General features: G+C 37.9%; 2 protein-coding genes across 4 annotated transcripts; one reads left to right on the top strand and one right to left on the bottom strand.

Annotated features, from left to right (window-relative positions):
- The first annotated feature begins 5,104 nt into the window (after positions 1 to 5,104).
- LOC108077064 (protein phosphatase 1 regulatory subunit 14B) lies at positions 5,105 to 18,064 on the top strand. Of its 3 annotated transcripts, none has more exons than XM_070289186.1 (4): positions 5,105 to 5,268; positions 16,873 to 17,144; positions 17,215 to 17,289; positions 17,356 to 18,064. In XM_070289186.1, the coding sequence occupies exons 2-4, from the start codon at positions 16,929 to 16,931 to the stop codon at positions 17,437 to 17,439; spliced, it is 375 nt and encodes a 124-aa protein (XP_070145287.1). In that variant the 5' UTR covers positions 5,105 to 5,268; positions 16,873 to 16,928; the 3' UTR covers positions 17,440 to 18,064. The 3 variants fall into 3 exon arrangements, with proteins under 3 accessions (XP_070145287.1, XP_017025718.1, XP_070145286.1); XM_017170229.3 differs by having other exon boundaries at positions 5,106 to 5,517; XM_070289185.1 differs by lacking the exon at positions 5,105 to 5,268 and adding an exon at positions 16,512 to 16,642.
- Positions 18,065 to 18,874: 810 nt separating this feature from the next.
- On the bottom strand, positions 18,875 to 20,110 carry LOC108077062 (protein FAM210A). The gene is made up of 2 exons (XM_017170228.3): positions 19,882 to 20,110; positions 18,875 to 19,821 (listed from the first exon to the last, which is right to left on the bottom strand). The coding sequence occupies exons 1-2, from the start codon at positions 20,026 to 20,028 to the stop codon at positions 19,144 to 19,146; spliced, it is 825 nt and encodes a 274-aa protein (XP_017025717.1). The 5' UTR covers positions 20,029 to 20,110; the 3' UTR covers positions 18,875 to 19,143.
- Between the last annotated feature and the right edge of the window lie 4 nt (positions 20,111 to 20,114).

The following is a 20,114-nucleotide window of genomic DNA, read 5'->3' as shown; positions in this document are numbered from 1 at the left end:
GCCCGGCTGAAGCTACCCATTAAAACACCCAAGCGGCGACGCTGCACAAAAGTCCAAACAAAAGCGGCGAATGTGCAACCCCTTCAGGCCAAGAAGGGTTGGGAAAATGCCATTCGGAGCCGTAAAGTGGGCGAAATGCGAAAGTCTGGTAGCAACATAACAAAAAACCATTGCATATTTCAGGGAGTCACGTCACCCAAGCCAGTCAAGTGGGCAGCGTGTGCTGGAGAATAGAACACACCTCCCACAGGCATCCCCGCAAACGCACACGCCCATGGTGTGCATAAGGAGTGGGTATAGTGCATCCTCTGAGTTTTATATGTAGTCGATTCCTTAGTAGCCTGTAATTTCTGGAAATCATGATACAAATTCGGTGCTATATATCATTATGCTCAACAATTACCAATTGCAATGTTGGATCTTAAAGTCAAACCAAAGAAAACATTAACTAGGTTGAAATATTTTTATATACAAATACAAACCACTATTATTAATAAATAAAAAAAAAAAATATAGTATATAATACTTAATTCAAATTCATAGTCCTCAGCCCTAGCCACTCCTCGCAAGGCCTTAAACTAAGTGGGCATCCCAACAGCATCGTTTAAATTGCATCTTTAGTTCAGTTTTTGCTATTTTTTTCTCCCCCACTGGCAATGTTAATGCTTTTAATGAAGGACAAAGGGGGTTCCTGGTGGCGACGAGGGCGTGGCATGTGGGACAGAAAGGGTTTTGGTTAGATGTTTTTCCTGGTGATAACATCCAACTAAAAGGTGATTTGCATTTATTTTTAGCAGCACAACAAAAACCATTAGAAGAAGGGGTTTCACTCCCTCTAATTGCAACACTTTTTAAGCAATTATCGATGGAACTTTAGTTTCTTTCAACGAAAAACTTGTGTCTGCCAAAAGGAATTTGCAGAATGTCGTTGTCGACCATTTTCCGAGAAAATTGCATGAGCTTTGCATGACTTGTGGGAGTTTTGTGCTTTTCCCCTAATAAGGGTTATTGACACAAATGCACTAGCTTTACCATAGTTGTAGTGTGTATGTATATATATTCCTTGAATTTGTATATTTCTGTTTAGTTATTTCGGCCAGAGTCCTCGGGGACTGCTTAAAATTTATTTGCGTTATCCAAAAAACTTATTCGCTTCTGTCACAGACGTCGAGACGCCAAAGTTCAATAACATTCAAGTCGGGGACAGAAAGAAAAATTTAGAAAATTCCCCCAAACCAGCACCCGCCGGCAAAAGGACGACGGCAAAGACTCGTAAAGCATTTCGGACGGAAAGGACATGTGGTGCACGTGCAGCCAGAAAGCTCGTAAATTCTCTGCATTTAACGAAATGGAAATTTCGCCAGACGAACCACAAAGAAGGGAGACCTCAATGAGATGAATAGAAAGCAAAAAAATTATATTAAATTTAGTGTGACGAAAGAATAAATAATTTACAGTGAGGAGTATCTTAATTGACAAACTTCTTCGAATTTAAAATATCACAAATATATACTTTTTGCTATTAAAATGTATAAGAGTTGTGTTTAATGTAAAAGTATTTAATAAACTTTGTAGTCTACAAAAATAAAACTAATGAATTATAGTAATTCTACTAAAATAGAAAAATAGTTCCAAAAACTCTAAGATATTATTATAATCCTCAATTTTCCATCTGCATTTTATTTCTGTGTATAGAGGGGCAGCTTTTCAAGGGGGGAATGACTGACAGGGCGCACAAGACGCGTCTTCATCAGTTGCCAGGTGGTGCTGCGACCTGGAGTTCGTCTGGTGGCTCAAATTTTGTGCGGCCTTGCCGGGTGATAAAACGTGTTTTAGATTTTTTTTCACTAGAAAATTTGTTACTTCTTCCCAGCTTAATTCTGTGTTTAAATTCCTTCTCATTTAGACACACAAAAGCTCAACAAGCAGCGTTCGGAATGAATGAATGAGTGAATGAATCTCTTGGCTATGTAGTTTCTACCAAAGCAGAACAGCAAACTTGGCTAGCAAGATATACGAGCTGTGGTGGGGCCAGGGTCGGGGCTAAGGGGGATCTTACAGTTCATGCATATTTTTATTATATAATTGCATATATTTGAACTTAATAAAATATACACTTTTAAAACAAAAACCCCCTGAAAACAAGAAAATCTAAGCTACTGCCCTTTTAGCTCAACATAAATATGGCTTACGACTTGGTGGGGCCAAAGTAACTTTAATTAAAGCAGCAATAGATTATTTTATTTAGCTTGTGACATTAAATAAAAGAAAAATAAAATGCTTGCTTGGCTCGTTTACATAATAGAGCTTAAAAAAGACCTTGGATTAACCGTTCCACATAACAGCGAGATGTGTGAAAGAAAAACAAGAATCTTGAGGGGCATGTTGGCCAAAGAAATAAAAATATAAAGAATAGACTTCTTGAGAAAATGAAATCACCTCTTATAATAGAAATAAAATATTTTAAATGTAATGGTATCTACGTGAGTAAATGGGAGATATAAAATGTTACAGAAGACTTGATTAAAATTTCTATTTATAGCTCTAAATAAAAGGTATTTTTTCTATATAAGTTTTGAGTCATTAAGCTCTAAACACACTTCCCTCACACTTCTTTAACGATCTTACCACAAACATAAAAGAGGTAATGAACGGGGAAAATAATGATGCGTAAAGCCAAGCCCCTGAAAACGCCATGGACTTGATGAACTGACCCAACTAATCATTAATTATATGCTAAAAAAAATAAAGAAAAATAAAGAAAATACTTTCAAATGCTCAGACAACGAACGACGACGCGACTATTAAACCAATTTTCGCTTTTGTGAGGAGACAGGGAGTTAGACAGACAGCCAGCCAGGGTGGCCGAATGGAATTAATGGAGAGCATAAAGGCGAATCTCTCATCCCGGAGACGTCAAGGAACCCTCGAGTGCCAATTTTTGTTATTTTTGTTCTGGACGACGACGGAGACGGCGTAGACTGGCTTAACCACACAATAAATGCGCAACAAGGGGCCATAAACATGGCTAAGAAGGCAAAAGGCAGATGCTGCCACGAGATGAACTCTTGAACTTGAGTTCAACGATTTGGCCAGAAACAAAGCCGCTCCTGCAGAGGGTCAAAGGTGGGCTCTTTCCCTTGGCCCAATCGAATATTTAAGGACTCCCCAAATTAAGCATACGCAGAGTTGGCCAGGCTCGTGTTGTATCTTATGCAACTCCTACAGCGGTTAACTTTAATATTTAAAATAAAGAAAAGGGAAGAGCAAAGAAGGAGCAGCCACCAGGGACATAAATATCTTATTGCCTTTCGTTGTCAAAAAGTCTCAGAGTGAGCGAGTGCAATTAAGACTTGAGACATCAGGCTTAACATCCGCTCCTCAAATATTTATTTATTGATTTTCTTAAATGCTTTGTGCTCGCTTCTTGGCCGCTTGAGTGACGTCTGTCACATTTTGTTAAGTCCGCGCATAATTGGCAGTTTCTTAACAGCCTTCGAGCAGTCTTCTAACAGTCTAACTGTCTACCTAAAAGCTATGTTGCTCTCGCCCACTGTTAGCTGGCCTCTGTTAGCTTTTCAAGTTTATGGTCAATAGACAGACTATGGGGCCAGCCACTTCTTTTTCTGGCTAAAACACATTTTTTAAAATAAGTATTTATTAGCCGAGAAGCGAGTTTAATTGCAAAAAACATTAAATATACTTATGGAAGTTCAACTTTTATGATGCTGTCCCATTTATAATTGTTTGTAATATAGTTATACATATATGTTTGTAGTGCCACCCTAAGTGTATCCAGTGAGTCCAGCTCTCTTTACCTTTAGAATTCGGTATTTTTGGATATTAAATTCTTGTTATATTCTGAGAGTATATAAGTGCACTTTTGAGCGCTTTCTCTGAAACAAAAAATGACTAAACCCATTAAATTAAAAAAATAGTTGATTAAAAAATAGTAACTAATCATTTTACTTACTTTTATTAAGCTATTAATTAATTCCACAAACAGAGGTCGCTTGGCCCATAGTGTAATGGCTGCTGTGCATCACATCCGCTCTGTTGTTTCTCTCTATCTTTCTCTTTTTATCCCCGCTTTCCATGCAACTCCTTTCCGCTCCGCTTCAACTGTAAATTCTGACCAGTTTGGCATGCCGCTGCTTCTGCTTTCTTCCGCCCCCCTGCCTCTCTCTTTTTCCCTGCCCCCGTTGCAGTCGGCGATTCTAAGCTCAGCGGCTGTCAGTGCTCAGCAGCGTGACATTTGTCGCCGCCGGTGTACAGTGAACACTCTGTTAGGGTATGTAAAATATCTATTTAATTTTAGACATTTTTATCTTCCTACAATCGCAATATTTGAACGAATATTCCATAAATACATAGGTAGTATAATATAATAATCATTAACCACAACATAGCCTACCTTTTGGGGAATGCATTCAAAAAATAATTTCGGGAACAAAAATTTTTATATGTGTATTTTATTTTTAAGAAAATTCCCTTAAAATTATTACAATTTATATGATTAACTATTAAACAAAATAGTATTCTCATCATCTAGTCCAAATATCCATTCAGTTTAGAGTTTCTTTGAAATATTGTATATACTTAAAATGTTATATTGTTATTTCTCTTAAAATATTTTCAGTCACAAGCTCTTTTTCTATAGCTTTGATAATTTAATTAAATGTAGAAAAAGACCCTAAAATCAATTTCGATTGGGGCGTGACTCCACGAGTTCCAGCTAGGATCGATACGGATCTGAAAGAAGGTAGCTTGGGCACTATAAATAGAATTTTACGACGGCCAAAGCCGAATGGCAAGTCAATAAATTTACAGATCGCAGCTTGGGCCTATCTCGCGATGAGGAATAGATGTAGGAAATATATGGTGAAGGTGCGCACAGGTAGCCAACTGGAATCACCGAAGCTCGACATATTGGTCTGGTCAGCTGCTGAGGCTGATCATTAATCGCACCCCAGTTCTCCACAAATCAGCGGGCACATCAACACACAGCCCGAGCATTTACAGCGAGAGAACAGAGCTCTGTTAAGCTCTTGCCGGCGTTGTGTGTATCCGCCAGATACTTTTCCGTCTGCGGATTCAGTCTTACATTGGTGCTCACCGGCTGCGCGTGCTTGGCTCCAGTTCAGCTCAGTATAGAAAAATTATAATTCTTGGCCCCTAACTCCGGCGAATCGTTTCGGCCGCTGCCTGATAAACAAACAGTTAAACAAACCGCTCGAGCGTCGACGTCGTCGTTGTCGTCGTGTGTGTGTGAGTGTTTTTCGCCCTCATTGTGCTCTCGTGCAAATGAAAATCTCATTGAGCAGAAAGTCGCAGCAGCAGTAGCAGCAGCGGAAAAGTGGAAAATCCTAAAGCGGCACCAGCCACCTCAAAATAAGAAAAATAAATTAAAAATCTCGGCAAGTGAAATTTTTGCAGTCGAGAACTAGGAACAGAGCAATTAAGCCAAATACTTACCGCTAAAAAAAGTTTGATTTCGTCGCTGGAAATCTGCCAAAAGTAAATGTTATTTAAATATTAAGAAATTAAGAAAGATTTTCCGAAAGGCAAATGCTAAAGATGTTAAAGAAAAAAGCTTTTAGATTCATGATTTTCCAGGAAAGATACCTCTAATTAGTGTCTTTTTAAATTTATGTCATCGAAAATTGACAGAATATTAAGTGCATACAGATTTGGTGGTTTTAAATATTATATAAGTAAACTAGTTAATAAGAAAGAGGTATAAAATAACCTTCAAAAAATAATAAATAAAGTGTTAAAAAAAATATATATTAAAGATATATATATATATATATATATATATATATATTAAAGAAAAAGAATTCTAATATTCCTAAATATTGATTTCTTTGTTAATTGGAGAGACTTTCGAGCTGAAACTCAGTCATTTATACAAGCCAATGAATCTTTTTTAATTGACAAAAAACCCCATTCACATTCTTTAATTTACAAGGTAAATGAGTCAGTGCAACAGGGCTATAAACTATGCACTTGGACAATCATTAATAACTTCTTATCGTATCTCAAACATTAACTTTTACTAGCAGCTGTAAAAAACACCTGACTTTGAATGTTTATCAATGAACCATCAGTTTAAAGGCACTTCCTTAGCCACAAATAAATTGCAGAAATTATCTAGAGAATTTACTAAATCTAGTTCACTATTTATTTTATCGGTTTTCAATTAATGTCCTGTCATTTTGCAAATTACCTTGTATCTTTGTAAAAAGGAATATGCAAGAAAATGCTGTTTTCCAGACAGAACTTTCATTGGTGGCAAGAACCGGAAAATAGTTTTGGTCTTTGCTGGTTTTTTTGTGCCTTTGCACTGAGATAAAAAATGTAAAAACAAATATTATAATTGGTTTAAAATTAAAAAAATGAATGTCGTATAATCTCGAATTTAATTAATCAGATTTTTTCTTTATTTATTTTGAAAGATTTAGATATAGTAGGTTTGATTTACGATTCCATTTGTGGAAAGGGAGACCTTTTTTCAATTTTAAGTAAATTTTTCTGATTCTTTACTTATTTTTCTCCAAGTGCTCACATACCCGTCGATCGGGTCGATTGGCTTCAGCTGGTCAAGCCTCCAGGAGGAGCGTGCCCGTGGCAGCCACCTGTCCAGTCCCAGTCCCAGTGCCAGTTTCGTTACTAGAGCCTGTCCGTCCTGCTCCTGCCACTATCCCATATACCCATAACCATTCCCATTTCGATTACCGGGCTACCACTTCCAGCCGCAGACATTGCGGCATAGAAGCAGAAGCAGAAAACCTGCAGCAGCAACGGGCGGCTCTGGGTGTGCGTGTCGAGCTGTGGAATTTTATGCAGTGGTTGCTGCTGCTGCCTCGTTTGCGTTTTTATTATTATCTGTGCGAGTATTTCGCCTATTTTACAACTTCATATAAGTATATATGAAACTCTTTTATTGGCAGCGAAGGGTGGTCGCTGCCTCGGCGCTACTTGCCACGCATCCAGCGGAACGTAACGAAAACGCAACTGCGCTTCACGCTTCCACTGACCAGGGGGAGCAGGGGATTGCTGGCATGGAGTGGATATGGAAGTGGGTGGTACTGGCAGGGGGTAGGTTTTGGGTTAGAACACAGCCAGCGAGACGCGCTTGAATTGCGATTAGCATTCGTCCAGACGAAGATCTCGTGCTAGCCAGCAAATCAAACACAGAAGTTGTCTGTCAGTCAGTCAGCCAGTCTGAGCGTCCAAATTAGTTGGCAAACATTAGCATTAACAAGAGCTAGTTACACAGGGAAAAAGCCAGGAAATTGTGTCAATTTGGTGGCAAGTAATATGAGAGGAGTCAATATTTAAGCAGAGGTATTTACATTTCAAGGTGATAAACACTTTAGGTAGATATAAGCTTAAAAAAAAAGTGAGATAATAAGTGGGTTTCAGAGGATATAAATGGGAAAACATTTAAAAATTTAAATTTGGGAGATGTACAAGGAATTTCTTTTTTAACAGATTTCTTTTCTTAATTTATAATAATAATTAAAAACAAATATACAATCACAATTCTATTTTAATAAGTTTTTAAGTTAAATATATTTCTTATTCTGAAGTAAATACAATAGAAAATGTTTTTTTTTTGTTATAGGAAATATTACAGCTAATCAACACGCAAATTGTAATTAAATATTACTTAAAACCTAGCTTATAATTTAATCTTTTTCCAAGATTCTTCCCTAAGCTTTTTTCAAACTGTTTGTTGAATGAAAATCCTTTCCTTTGTTCCATAACAAACCCAACTTTCTTGGAGTGTGTGAGAATGTAATTCAGTTTAATTGACTTTTTATCAATCGCAGACGTCGCAGCACAGCCCACAGCACTTTTATTATGGGATGCTATTGCAACGCGTCTTGCTGGTGTCTGCGGATACATTATATATACGAGTTAAACCCGCATTTTCGCAGCATAAAAACCAAGAGCAACAGCAGCAGCAGCAACAGCATTCGATGTGTGTCGGACTCGTAATTTCCTTTATGTTGTGTCTGCTGCGTTTTGTAACCTGGTTTTATTCGCAGTCATAACATTTCTGCGGCCGCCTGTGTCTAATCACTGTGCCGAGCCAGCAAAAACAAACAACACGCCGCGAGATACAGACACAAGATACATTGAGTATTGGACACACGACGACGCTTGATTCTGACATGTTTACATATTTTGCTTTTTTCTCGCCTTTCCTCAATCGATACAGATACAGGGTGCAATGGCTGAGATACAGATACAGATACAGTTAGCGATACCGATAGGCAAATGTATCTTTGACTCATTACGCACGAATCGGCCGGGTCGTTCAGTCTTTAGTTCCATTGTTTAGCCATGACTCGAGACATTCTCCTGCAGAAAATCAATTTTGAGATACTTGTTGTGCCTGCCTGCTTATTTACTAACTTTACCGCCCGAGCCGGGCTCTCAGCTGGCTCAGATGGGGGATTAGCGGCGCTTTGTCTTCTTGCCGGCGAAGGTCGCCACAAGAGTTTCCATCACCGGACGAACTTGAACCCAAGCAAATGCTGTGTGTTTTAATGCCAAACGGCCATAAATTAAAACCGAAACTGAACATTTGCAAACATCCTGGGGTCCGGCTAAAAATAACCCCAAAAGAATAACAAACAACGTATCTATGTACCTCTGTATCTTTGTATCTCGTTGTGGCGTAAACGAATTCGGTGGAAAAAATTGAAACGTAACTTCTCAAATGTCGCTGCTTTCGGTTGATTTCGTCAAAAAGATTAATAAGCAATTTTACGTTGTATTCTTTGGGTTTTTTCTCTTTGTTTTGTCTCTCCAGACATCTACGTGTTTGGCATAAATGCTATCTGCAGATACACCGAATTATATCTCGCAACGGAAATGTATTAAAAGCTCGTTCAAAAATTAAAAAGTAACGGCAGCCAAAGGTGAAAATAAAGCATGAAAGATAAAAAGATACATCACCGATAGACACACACACTGGGAGTGTTCAATTGAATGAACTGCATTTCGAACAATTTAAATGATTTATGGCTAATTCATACAAATAATGATAAATGATTGTGTGCCTTTGACTGGGAAAACTGCCAGTGATTTTAAAAGCCATTTAAATGACATGTGAAAGAGGAAATATATATAAAATCGACTAATACCCGCTTATATTGATTGTGATTTTAATTAGAAATTGTTGTTCTGAGGCGAGCAAACATGAAACACTATTTAATGAGCAAATAAATACATAAATAATGCAGTTACATAAATTATAAGTTACAGCCATGAAAGATAGTCTCTAGTCTGACTGCAGTTCTATCACTCCTCTAGAAAATAAATAAAAACCGTGGAGATATGCAGAACATGGTAAAATGATGGATTCATTGAACTCTAACCCACTGCCGCCGACAGCTGGCAATGGACAGGGCCGACAGGGCGTATGTGTAATGTGATTGCAGCTATAAAACAGCACTTGTAAACACAATTATATATAGAAGCGTTCATACCCAGTGTGTGTGTTGATAGAGGGCGTCCATTGTGCCAATGTTCGCAGTTCGTTGCATCTTTTATGGATCTCGGCGATAGTGTGTGCTAGTTGCCCAGAAAAACGCACTAGTTTGCACTGGAAAAAATAGTACAAGCTAAATTCTTATAGCTATAAATAATTCAAAGCTTAACTGAATAAATATGAAGTCTTGGAAAGCCTTTAAAATAACACAAAATATGTAAATAATAAAATATTTTTCCTGGAAAAATTATATACAAAAACTTTCCTTAAAAACCTTTTCTTGCAGTGCAGCCACGCTAGAGCAATATGAAGTTTTGTGCGCCTGATGATTTTATGACTTTGGCACTGCCCGAGAACTTGCTTCCATTAACATTACCGTTCTATGTATAACGCCCAGGCAATCATAAATAAATATGTGATGTACATATGTACATTAGTCGTGTGATTCTCATGATTTTCGACCTCCTCCTCACCACGTTACACCCCGCTTTCTATCGCTCGATTTATCACTTATTTGCCTTTGTTATTTATAGACATTTTTTTGTATTGACACGCAGTCAGACGTAAATATGCAAGTACACATATTTGTTGATTGCTCTTTTGGCTCTGCTTTCAGTGCACTGCCCCCACACACCTCCACAACACACATCACACACACACACCCCACACCCATCGGCCGCCACATTTCCCTTGGCCTTTGTGACTTTGAAATGCGAGCGGTGTGCTTACATTATCGATTTCTGCGTTGTCTGGGAGTTCGGTAGCTCCTGATAACAGCGAAGCGGAGGAGCTCCCGAAGAGGGGCATTATGATATTAAAAACCAGTCTCGGTCCCAGTCCCTTTGAAGCCGCATCCATGGGGTAAACATTTGGGTGATTTACCCTCTAACATCAACAGGAAATCGAAAGATACATATACACAAATGCCTGTTAGCGGGAGCAAACAGATAAGCGATTGGGTTTTCCCTGAATTTTCTCGAAACTTTTTGTACATAGCGGATGTGTGGGGTTTTGAGGTTTTTGTTTTAAGCAATACCAGGAAATTATTTATTATCCGTACTTATTTTCTTAGGATTAGTTTAATGTTTTTCCAGTTGGAAGAAACATAAATCAGAATTTAATTACTGCAAATATTTAGTAATTAAAAATAATAAACATTTGTTGGCAGTTCTTGTTTAATTTGTATATTTTTTCTTTTATTCATTCTGAGGCTGTAAAAGGGACTTTTTTTGAAATTTCATGGAAAGTTTCAGAAATAATTAATGGTTTTCTCTACTTGTTTTTATCTGCTCAATATTATTCTGTGAATCATTCAACTGGCTAAATGGGGTTCACATTTTCATTAAAAATCAATTTCCTGCATTTCATTTAGTTTTCCCGAACCAAACTAATCCATAAATATATATTTTCTTATCTGCTGCCATAAAAATGAGTCGTCTTCTATAAATAATAATATTTTAGGAGCTATTAAAAGCTATAAGCTACAATGCATGCGATTTGTCATTTGTCTCTTATATAGATCTTAAATATATTTCCACAATATACATATTTCTGCTCGCGAAATGTCGGTCAATCTGCCTGAGAAATGGCATCTATTTATAAATGGCACTTGCGACTATTATTCACCGAGATTTCTCACCTCCCGAACCGAAGACTTTCCTCAGAGTCGCCGTGACGCAATCTCTCTGCAATGGGGAGAGTCGGCCAAGAACGAAAAAAACATTGCGTAAACAATATATTAGCCAGCAAATAACAGTTTAGGCCATTGTATTTTTATTTGATTTTTTCCGCCTCGGAAACCATGTCAAGTAGACCTCCAACTGACTTTACGCGAGGACTTGGAATACTGCGAATATATATGTATATACTTTGCGCAAACATTTGCCAAAGGTAATGGTAATTTATGCTGGAAAACTTTTTTGCCCCGACTAAAATAAATGCTGTGTATCATTTTTCCATGACAATTCCGTTTTGGCAACTGACCAGAGAATATGAGATGAGGCTCAAAGTCGCCCTGCTTAGGGGTCAACGACCCCGCAGCTGGAGCCTACCTAATGGGCAAATATCGTAGGTGTTTTCACTTGTAATTATTTATCCATAAGGTAGCCCCTCATAACAATTTATTTGGTCATTTTTTTTTTTTGTTTCGTTTTTTGGCAAAGAGCGAAGAAAAAAAACCTGAAAAGGGGCTGACCAAAATGAATAAACAATAAGCCAAATTAACTTTTGAATATTACAAGCAAGAAAAAGTTTACCTCTCCCCTTGTGAGTCACCGAACATAACTCCCGAGCCAGCAAACTCTGATTGCTCAATCCGGGAACCCGAGAGTGTGCCCTCCAACTTGGCCAGCACTTTTTTACGCGTCAACAACTTCTGTTTCGGTATCGGTATTTGTATCTGTATCTGTGTATCTGCTTTTAATTTAACTCTGGAAATTTTTCAACAATTTTTTCGTTTGTCTTTCCAATTGAACTGCTAGTCAAGCATTGTATTCATTGGTTTTCTAGACTGAATTACGCAAAAAAGCATTTTTCTTTTTTCAGCAAATTCAATTAGTGTCTGAACAGATACTTGTCAGCTTTGGCTTATGTTCTTGGCAAATTTATAACTGGAAATATTTTTATGGCTGCACAATTGTTAGCTTTAATTAACCGATTTATTTTAATTATCAAAGCCAGCTGCGTCTTGTATGTGTGATATTTCTATGAAATCTTTTACCTGCTTTTGATTAATAGCCCTTTCAGGTAATTTTCTAGATTCTTTAGAGTTTTTCAGCTGCCTAATTTTTAGAAATCTGCCTAACAATACGAATTCTTGACGAATTAACGAGCTATCAATGTCCGACGCGTGTCTAAAAGGGGGCTGGGACCTCATCCATCCCCTTCAATCAATCAAAGACTAGGTGCTAAGTTCTCTCTAAAATGTATATTAATTATATATTTCGTTTCGATTTTCAAGTGCATGAATCATGGACAGCTGGCTTATGTAATGCCTCGTCGGCTTATTTAAATGAGGCAGCAATTCAAATAACAATTTATTGTAGACCCGGGCCCTCGATGTTTTTGTCTGGCTGATAAGCTTAGCAGGGTTGAATAACGTGATTAATAAACAATATATTTAATATACTTACAACGTAAATTGATAGGGGCAGACCAAAGAGCTGATACCGAGAGCTCCGATCTCGCCCTCATCAATGAAATATTTGGCCTAAGTTTCTTTCCTAAACTGGTTTCCAGTCGTTTCTGGGTCCCCGAAAGATTTCCAATACGGCTTTTTGGCTTTTTTCGGGGGGATTTCACGGGCCGCGAATCATAAAGCATTTGCATAAACAAACGCTGGCCCTTTGTAGGCCTTATTTTTAAGGCTTTTTAGCATAAAAGCGTCACATTTCACTTTTCCCCTCTAAGCTTGGGAAAATTTTCGGCTTGAATGGAAGACTTTTCAGAAATGTTCAAAAGCTGATCCCACCTTTCTACCGATATAGGTTAATGCCATGCCTAGGCTGGGCTCTGATGAACTTGATTTTTCGGTTTTAGTTTTGATATTATTTATTCTTGGACATCTTTCTCTCTTGAATGTAAATAAGGAGAATTTTAGTGCCCCAAAAAATAGAAATAGAAATAGAAATCGAAATCATCATTAGCCCAGTTTAAGAATATATCAATAAATACATATATTTGTCATAAAATTGAGAGAATTACGAGGCAAGAGTATTTCAAGAGTTTTGCCAAAACATTTCTCATCTTTTTGGCAATCGTTCAAAAAACATTTTTAATTTTTCAAATAAGTTTTAAGTGCTTGACAAAGTGTTTTATAGCAATAGCCATATAGGGCGAGTGGCAGCACAACATAAAATGTATAATTAAGCTATAATTACCTTGAAAATTAACATGAACTTTCCGCACTCAGCATTTGGCGTCGATCCAAAAACGATATTCCCCATTTTGGAGAGCCCCAATCTGTGGCAATTGCGACACATTCGATTTGCATTTATCCATAAATGTACCACGAGGCAGGGTCTTTAAAAATCAATTTGTTTTTTTGGCTTTGGCTGAGCTGAAGGTGAAGCAAATTAGGCCTTTGTGTTCAGCCTGCTCTCGTTCTCAGCGCCTCTGACTTGATTTTTTCGTTTTATGGCTCATCAAATTTACGTTTATTAATTGAATTTTTGTAACACAACAAAATCTGATTAGCCGCATCTAATGGATAAATGATTTTTTGGCCCCCAAATTGAGTTCAATGAATCAATTTGAACTCTGGAGAGAGAGATACAAGGAGAAGGGCAATCAAGCTGGGTTTTCATTCCATGTCCTCACTGAAATATTTACGGTTGACATTTCATTCTCGGCAGTAGAAGAGATATATGTGCAGGTGCAATTGCAGGGGGGAAATGTCAATTTACATTTTTAATTTGAACTGGGGCTATAAATTGATGGGAGCCTTCTTTGTCCGGCATCGGTTCCATTTGAAATGCATGGAACTATTCCGAAAATTGCAATTGCATGCAGGCCAATCCGTATCCATCTAATGGTTGTTCCTTCTGACCACACCGTCGCACTAATTTCCTTTCACAAAATCGAAAGGTGAAGGATAGTTAAGCCAAATTGTTTGTAATTTCTGTGGGGTCTTAGGAACACAGAGGAAAATAACGTCAGATAATTTTTAGAAAGTTGAAGGGTCGAATTTTTCGAATTTAGAATATATAAATAAATCAGATTTAGCAATAAGCTCATCTATTGTAATTATTATTTAAATTTTCTGTGCATCGTATGATGAGAAATATTCTGCCTTGATACCGGAAGGTGTTCTGCAACGCTGCCCTCTGGCTCGTATGGGGCGTAGGCTGAATAGGGGGTACACAAGCCTATTCGCATTTACCTTCGGCCGTTGCACATGCAACATGTTGCATGTTGTTGCCGCATTGCCGTAGGCATTTCAACATGATATTTATGCAAAGTTGCAACGTTAGATGTGGCAAGCAGCTGGCAATATAAAGGTATAATTTGCCACCCTCTCCCTGCAATCTACGGTCAAATAGTTTTTGCTCTCGTTTTTCTTGTTTTTCTTTCTATTTTTCTTGTCGTTTGGGAAAATCTGTGTGGAAATTCCTTAGATAACTTTCTTGTTGAGGCAACATAATTCATTAGATCCCACAATTACCGTTGGCTTAACGAAAACAATTTCATAAACAAACGTGGGGAAATTTTTTTGTACATTTTCTTATAACGCTGGTGTTACTCTAACTTGAGGGTAAATTAATTTAAAAGAAATATTTATAAAACACTCTCTTTATAATTTATCAAAATATTTGTAAATCGAAATAAATAAATATAGAATAAATGGTTTAGGTATTAATTTTCAGATCGTTTATATTTATTATGAACGTCCCTCTATTCGCTGTCAACCTCTCTGTTTCACACACTTTTCCTCGACATCTTCGGTCTCCATAAATGGTATCTCATGTCTCAAAGCCATCACCATGCCCGTAGGAGTGCTGTCCCCCGCAGCCAGTAGCCAGTTGAATGTTAGTAGTAGGCCAAACGGATCCACACAATTAACTTCGTTTAGGGTAATTTCCGGGCCAAAGCCCTCGGAAAAGAGCAGAGACTGCTTTGGAAATAGAACCCCAGACCCAACTTCCCCCCGGAGACGGAGAGGCTCCGCCGCTCATATTAAAAATCTCTCGGGGCTCCAGTTCTTCGGGGCCGACATGCAAGTGACAAGTTAAACGCCGGTTTCATAATTGCTTATGGCTCTTGAGTAAAAATCTGGTATCAGATTTCGCACGGGCTAGAAAATTCAGTTGTTGTGTGAAAATTATGGGCATTGTTTTTGTTGTATTTTTAGCCGCGAATGCGGAAAACTCTCCGCCGAGAGTGCCTTAATGTGTGCTGTGGTTGCAGTAGTTGCTTGCCGCTTGCCACATGGCCTGCAAGATTTCGAAATGGAAAAAAAAATATCAGGAAAAAAACACAAAAAACAATTTATAACGAAAACTATTTCAATACTCGACGAATGCCGGAGGTATTTGCAATTCAATTTCGTTTTAGTGCATACCGAGAACGAGAGTGAATCGAGTTTGTTAACTTTTTTCGGGGCAAAATTGGAAAATTCAAGGTTCAGAATTCGGGGTTCCGTGTGTTACTAGATCAAGGATACAGCCTGTGTGTGTGTATGTGTGTGGTGTGTGTTTGGGGCTGGGAACTCACTGTGGGGCGGACAGGTGTTAACGGTCTCCTTCTCTTGGTACCTGGCACCACGGCCCCTGTTGCTATTGACATTTGAATTGGGGAAGGAGGCTAGGCTAACCTTTGTTTTCTGTCTTCCTTTTTTATTTTGGTTGGGGGAAAAATGCCAAAAAGTGTCACTCGGATTGGAATATGTTTATAAATAATATGTAGAGTCAATATTTGGGATTCAGTGTTTTAGGAAAAATGTGAGAGTCTCTCAAAGTGGAGATTATATTACCTTTTAGGTTTCTTTGATTATTTTCTTTTTTAAATTTCTTAAGCATAAAATGTATATAAAATATGATATATTTTAAAAAAAAGAAGTATAAAACATAAATATAAATAAGAGATAACTACAAAATATCCCAACAAATAGCTTAATAAAGTCTAAAACCTAATTTCTCCTGTAAAATATATATTTCATGAGCCTTCTTGATAGTATTTGGTTAACAACAAATCCCTCAAAAAGTTTCCCTGTTTCATTGACCTTTACTAAACCCTCAGTTACCTAATTACAAAAAGTACACACTCACAGCATACAAAGCTCGTATGTCAAAACTGATTTCCCGCAACCGAAATGGGACAAAAGCCAAATGTCAGAAATCACAAATCAGAAATCCGACTGGCATCCATTACACATTAATTTAATTAACTGTTAAACGCGGCAAATGTCCGCACACAAGCAATATATATATATATATATATAGTACAGTATGGTATATAGCGTAGTTGAGAGATAGAGGCGGCGATAGGATTAGGATGAGTGACACGTGAGCAATTATTGCTGTTCGGTGTGTGGCTTGCATGTCGTCGTTATTCCTGGACATAGATAAACTATACACATATAATTTATATACATACACATAATGGAATGTATGATTCAGAGCTCAGAAAGGAGGGCCGGTGAGTCACGGATGCGGGATTGGAGTAGGCCTCCAGGGCTAAGAAACGGGTCTTGAAGCTGGAGAAATGAGTGCGGGTGACGCGCACATTGGGAAAGTTCGGTCTTTGTAGCTAACTCACACCGTTACATGCGGTTAAAGTTTAATTTAATTTAATTTAATTACACAATACTCTGGCCAATCCAGCTCACTTGTGTCTCAATTTCCCCAACTGTTTTTCCTCAATTGCAGGCCACGCCAATTAATTAAAGGCAGGAAAGCTCGCGCAAATTAAAGTTCAATCAACGATGCAGTGCGGCCTGGAACAGATGAACGACTGTGAGCGTTCGCCCAACCGAACGAACCTGCGGGTCAACTTCAATGAGAAGGGTGCCGAGGTCAAGGAGCGACGAGAGAAGTTCCTCACGGCCAAGTATGGATCACACCAGATGAGCCTCATCCGCAAGCGTCTGGCCGTGGAGATGTGGCTGTACGATGAGCTGCAGAAGCTGTTCGATCCACCAGTGAGTATTATTTTATCATGTACTCTTCAGAATATATTACTTAATTTTTAAACAAACTAATTAACAACAGAGCGAGGCCATTGATGTGGACATTGATGAGATACTGGATATGGACACAGATGACATAAGGAGATCTCATCTTATAGTGAGTTCATAATAAATATTGATAAATATTTTGTAATAATGCATAACATTTAATCCACCTTTCCAGAGATTATTGTCAGTCTGCAAACGCCCGCAATCGGACATATCCAAGTTCATCAGCGATCTCCTGGACCGCGCAAAAACGCTGTAAATGCCCAGCTGCCCCCTGTCCTCATCATACAAGAGATCATTGATCATTCAGCTACATATAATATGCCGATAAACAATATACATAATAATAACTAGAGAATTAAGTTTAGCTTGGAACACAAAGAGTTTAGTTCGCAAGTCTTTAACCTTTATCCTCCTACCTATGTTGAGTTTTTTTTTCCAAGGACTTTAGTTGTTAGCTCGACTAATTTGAAGTTAAACCTAATTTAAGCTACCCCGAACACGTTAGCCCTAAGCTTATGGTATAATATCGAGAAAGCATTAATATACTTCATCAATTTTGTGATGATACTTTTTAATAATAATAAAACACAAACACACACGATGATACGGCTACGTTTGAATGGAAAATGGAATGCAAATTCTTGTGTAGTTAGCTCCATTTTTTTGTAGGGAGAGATTTGTGCCTCTCCCTAGTGACTTTCTGGTTGTTTTTTTTTCAAACTGTGTGTGCTTCATTTAATCACCTAAAACTAAACTATATAAACCCCGAGATTGTCATGTAGCAATTGTTAAAAAAAAAAATGAACAGAGAGACAAAGTTTGTAAGTAAAATGTGTGCGATCACCAGACAAAGATGAAAGCTCAGGTTCACTGCCAAAAACGTGGAGGAGGAAGGATCTTGTATGCGCAGTTAGCAAGTACAAACACAAAAAGGAAAAAGGATAACAGAAATAACAGTAAAGCCTGACAAAATGGAATTTTAAACACAAAGACAAACACACCCAACACGATGGTCTCTTGAAATAATCAAGAGAACAGAGATCATAAACATAGAGCTGGTAAATAAAGAGATCTTTCCGATGTTTTGGATTGCAAAAATCTACTAAAAAGTGTTTCCAATTCTTAGAAAACACAACAAATCTCATCACAATTTCAATAGTTGTAAATAAAATTGTATTAACCGAGTCACAAAAACCCAACTAGAATTTGTAAATATCCTCGGAAAAGCATCAAAACTTCTTCACTCCACGAAATCTACACCTCTTTGTAGTAGTATCTAAAAGCATTTTCTAGCTAACGAAAACCCTAACGTAAAGTATTTTAAATGTGCTCAATAGAGGATCAGAAGAGAGATATGTAATTCCGTTTTAGCACACTCACCAGTAGACTTTCCAAAATTCTCTATCGGAATTACGCAAGTATTAGAAACTTCTTAAAAAAAAAGAATGCTATTTGCATGTACTAGTAAAAGCCAATTAATCACCGCATTATTCCATTATTACAACCATAAACAAGGAACGCATAAAACAATTAATTAACCGAATTAAGCATTTATATTTAATCATGCACATAATTCTCATTTAAAAGGATAATCCAAACACAAAAAGCACACACGCGCTAAAAAGCGGAGAAGCTGTAATGAAAAGCTTAAGAAAAATAATTATAAATCGCAAATGAAAAGTTTACAATAATAAAAATTTTGGTTGCTTTAGTCAACATATTTGCGTTGAGTGTTTTATTAAAATATATATTTATTACATTTAGGGATATTGGAATAGTCTCAAATATTAGTTTTTTATTTTAAATATATTTATGGGGTTTTTTAAAGCCAATACAAAATGTTAACGAGCTTTTTTTAAGTACATACTTTGGAAAACCAAAAACGGAAACTAAAGTTTGATGTTTCGATATGCTAAAATCGATTTTAAATCGATTAACATAGATGACTTTCCAATTCGAACTATTTGCCTTGGCTTTTTGGCTTCATGAACCCCTTAGATCGCAGATAGCGAACTATAAACGGTGTGGATCCTAGCGTAATGCTTATCCTGACAGGTGCAAATACCTTGTGAACGGCATAGGCCACAACAAAAGTGCTTCCTGTGGCCACTTTCTCTGCGATCGCAGACGAGGCAATTCCGAGCCATTCCAGAACAGGGACAAAGTTAATGCCGCTCGATACTAGGGCATAGAAGCCTCCAAGGGAAATTAGGGATATTCCCACATGGAAGGCCACTATGGTGGCTCCGTAATCCTTGAATGCCCGCTTCAGCTGCTCTTTTTTGCTTAACTTGTCACCAGTTTGTGCAGCTGGTGATGATGAAGAGGATGAGGAGGATGATGGTGATGATGATGATGATGATGAGGATGATGAGGATGATGCTGATGAAGATGATGATGATGATAATGAGGATGCTGATGATGCTACAGTCGTAGTCTTTGTGGGGGAAGGCACCGATTCCGCTTTAAGTTCCGATTTTGTGCTATAACTGCGGAGTTTCGGGGAAAAGCCCTTGTCATGCCCTTCGATGGTGAACTTTGGATCGTAGGTGGCCCACTGCCCGGCTGGTATACTCTTGTGAAGGCTTCTAGTTAACAGGGGCACCAGGAGGGCTGAGGGCATTTGATGGCGGAGACGCTGTTGTTGTGAAAAGCGGCTAGTATCAAGAAAAGTATTGACTTTAACAGGAATATGTACTTTTTGTGCTGCACCGGCGTAGCTGTGCTGCGTTGTTGCACTCAAGTGAAGGGCTTGAATTGCTGGGCTGCTTTTCACGTAATGCAAACCCATCGGTGCTAAATTAGCTGCACGGAGCACCGACAACTTTCCCGTTGTTAAAAACATTTTTAAGAGTAAAAAACAATTAATTAAAAAAGCGGAGTTCAACAACAAGTTGGCAGCCCTTTCACAGCTGACGAGGAAAAACAAAA

Source organism: Drosophila kikkawai, chromosome 2L (genome assembly GCF_030179895.1).
Source record: "Drosophila kikkawai strain 14028-0561.14 chromosome 2L, DkikHiC1v2, whole genome shotgun sequence".
NCBI lineage: Eukaryota > Metazoa > Arthropoda > Insecta > Diptera > Drosophilidae > Drosophila > Drosophila kikkawai.
This window is presented reverse-complemented; position numbering and strand designations above follow the sequence as displayed.